Source organism: Leptopilina heterotoma, unplaced genomic scaffold (genome assembly GCF_015476425.1).
Source record: "Leptopilina heterotoma isolate Lh14 unplaced genomic scaffold, ASM1547642v1 Lhet_311, whole genome shotgun sequence".
Taxonomy (NCBI): Eukaryota; Metazoa; Arthropoda; class Insecta; order Hymenoptera; family Figitidae; genus Leptopilina; species Leptopilina heterotoma.
This window is the reverse complement of record NW_025111012.1, coordinates 629,509-631,844: the sequence shown is the minus strand read 5'-3', so window position 1 is coordinate 631,844 and position 2,336 is coordinate 629,509. Positions and strand designations below refer to the sequence as shown.

At 50.3% G+C, this 2,336-nt stretch overlaps 1 protein-coding gene across 1 annotated transcript; it reads left to right on the top strand.

Moving 5' to 3' along the window:
- Positions 1 to 87: 87 nt before the first annotated feature.
- LOC122504704 lies at positions 88 to 1,368 on the top strand (the record flags this gene model as incomplete). Its single annotated transcript, XM_043615910.1, is given in 1 exon segment — positions 88 to 1,368. A coding segment is annotated over 1 exon segment (1,281 nt), but the record flags the coding sequence as incomplete, so codon positions are not given.
- Between the last annotated feature and the right edge of the window lie 968 nt (positions 1,369 to 2,336).

Sequence of the window (2,336 nt, the reverse complement as noted above, 5' to 3'; positions counted from 1 at the left end):
AATAACGGTGACGGAAAAGTGATGATGGAGACGGAGAGCGTAGTTTCCTCTGAGTCCATCATTGAAAAGGAAAAGGAGACCCTGATATCGCGGACTGCTTCACCGATCGTCGAAGAATGGCAAGTCATTCTTGGACTTATGGAGAAGCAGTCTGTGGTGGTTGAGCAACTCTTCAAATCACTAGAAATAGTGAAGGAAGGGATGCTCAAGAACAACTCCAGGGAGGTGAAAATCAGTGCCAGAGAGGCATATCACCATAGTGATAGCCTCAGAGGCATCTTAAAGGATATGATGGATGAGGGGGCCTGCTTTTCTCATAATTTAGAGATAGTGGATTCCCTCAGCCAGAAGAGAGCTCAAGGCCGCCAGGGGACAATACCCTTGGCGACTCCGAACTCTGAAAGAAAAGGAAGAAAGAGAGATGCCTCTGGGACACCACCAGAGAAAGTTGAGAAAAAGAAGGGCAAAACAGGCGAGCTGGACCCAAGGGACAGCAAGCCTGCTGCCGAAGAAAAGGAGAAATTGAACTCTCTCCAGGAAAATGAAACCTGGAAAGAGGTCAAAAAAAAGAAGAAAAAAAAAAAGAAAAGGGATGAAGAAAAGTTGATAGAAATGACGGGGGAGTCGAACAATGAGACCGATCGACCCTCACGTAAAAAGAAAGAAAAATCGACGGATGCAATTGTGATATCCGCAAAAGATCCGAACATAATTAGTAAAATGAAGGCGGCGGTTAGGCCTGAGGATACGGGGACGGAGATATTGTCGATTCGGAGGACCAAAAGGAATGATCTCCTTCTGGTTTTAAAAAAGGGACAGGGCGTCTTGGGTTTCGGCAGTGCTTTGACCGCTGCGCTTCAGGGAAAAGCAGAAGTAAGGACTGTGGTTTCGATGAGGTCGATAGAAATTTTAGACCTTGACGAAACCATAGTCCAACAAGATGTTGTAGAGGCGGTCCGAGGTGTACTTAGCAGGCCGGATTTAGAATTGCCGTGCCAGCTTTTCGCTCGGTATGGTAATACGAAGAAGGCCATTCTACGGCTCCCGGAAACGGAAGCGGAGTCGTTACTAAAGGCCAGGCGAGTAAAAATAGGGTGGGTCAACTGCAGAGTCCACGCCAGAGTGGAAGTAGAGAGGTGCTTTAGATGCCTCTGTTACGGCCATCTGGCTGGAGGATGCAGTGGGCCGGACCGAAAGGAGGCTTGCTGGAGGTGTGGCGGTCTCGACCACAGGAAGGGTCAGTGCAAGGGGGCAGCCCAGTGCATTGACTGTTCCGATCGTGGGATGGAGGACACAAAACATCCTTCAGGGAGCAGGGCCTGTCCGGTGTACTGGAAGATGCTTACAGATCTAAAGTCCAGAGCTTAGGTTTCTCCAGGTTAATCTCAGGAAAGGAAAAGTCGCGCAAGATCTCTTGATGCAGACTGCCAGAGAGAGGGGAGCTGATATACTGCTTTTCAGTGAGCAGTATAGGAAGCCAGAATCCTCTGTCTGGTTTGAGGATGCATCCAAGAGATCAGGTATCCAAATATGTAACCCGGACATCACCATTGGTGACTTTCTGGAGACCGAGGCGGGTTTCGTTTGGGTGGAGGTGGCGGGGGTACGCGTTTACAGCTGCTACTTCTCTCCAAACGATCCCCTTAAAAAGTTCGACGCCGAGGTTCAGGCTCTTGAAGAAAGCATCAGAGCTTTCGGCGGGGATGTCCTCATTGCGGGAGACTTTAATAGTAAGTCGCCGGAATGGGGAGAGACTCGTCTAGACAGGAGGGGAACCTTGGTTTCGGACATGGTCGCAGCAAACGATTTAGTGGTGGTGAACCGGGGACAAGAGTTCACGTTCAAGCGCGGGGTGTCAGGGTCTATCATCGATTTGACAATTGCGTCGCCCCGCGTGGCCCGTAGAATAGTGCGGTGGGGAGTGCTGGACGAAACAACTATGAGTGACCACCAGTACATAGAGTTTATAGTCGCTGAGATAAATCGGGGAGGGAACATCAAGCCGCATGTTGGCCACAAGAGACCCTCCTGGAACCTCAGACGGCTAAATCGGGAGAAGTTGGCGGAGTCTCTGGCCGAGGCTCGAGCTATACATGAGCTAGGCTGGATGACGAAGCCAATTTCTGTGGGCGACAAAGTGCGTGAGGCGAGGCGAGTTATTATTGCAGCGTGCAATTACTCTATGCCTCGCCGGCACCAAACAAAAGCTAGGAAGGGTGCTTTGTACTGGTGGAGCGACGAATTAGCCCGCTTAAGAAGAGAATGCAACGCAGCGAGGAGGAAATACACCCATTCAAAGGGAGACCTTCTGCTGCAAGAAGAGTGGCACAAAGCCA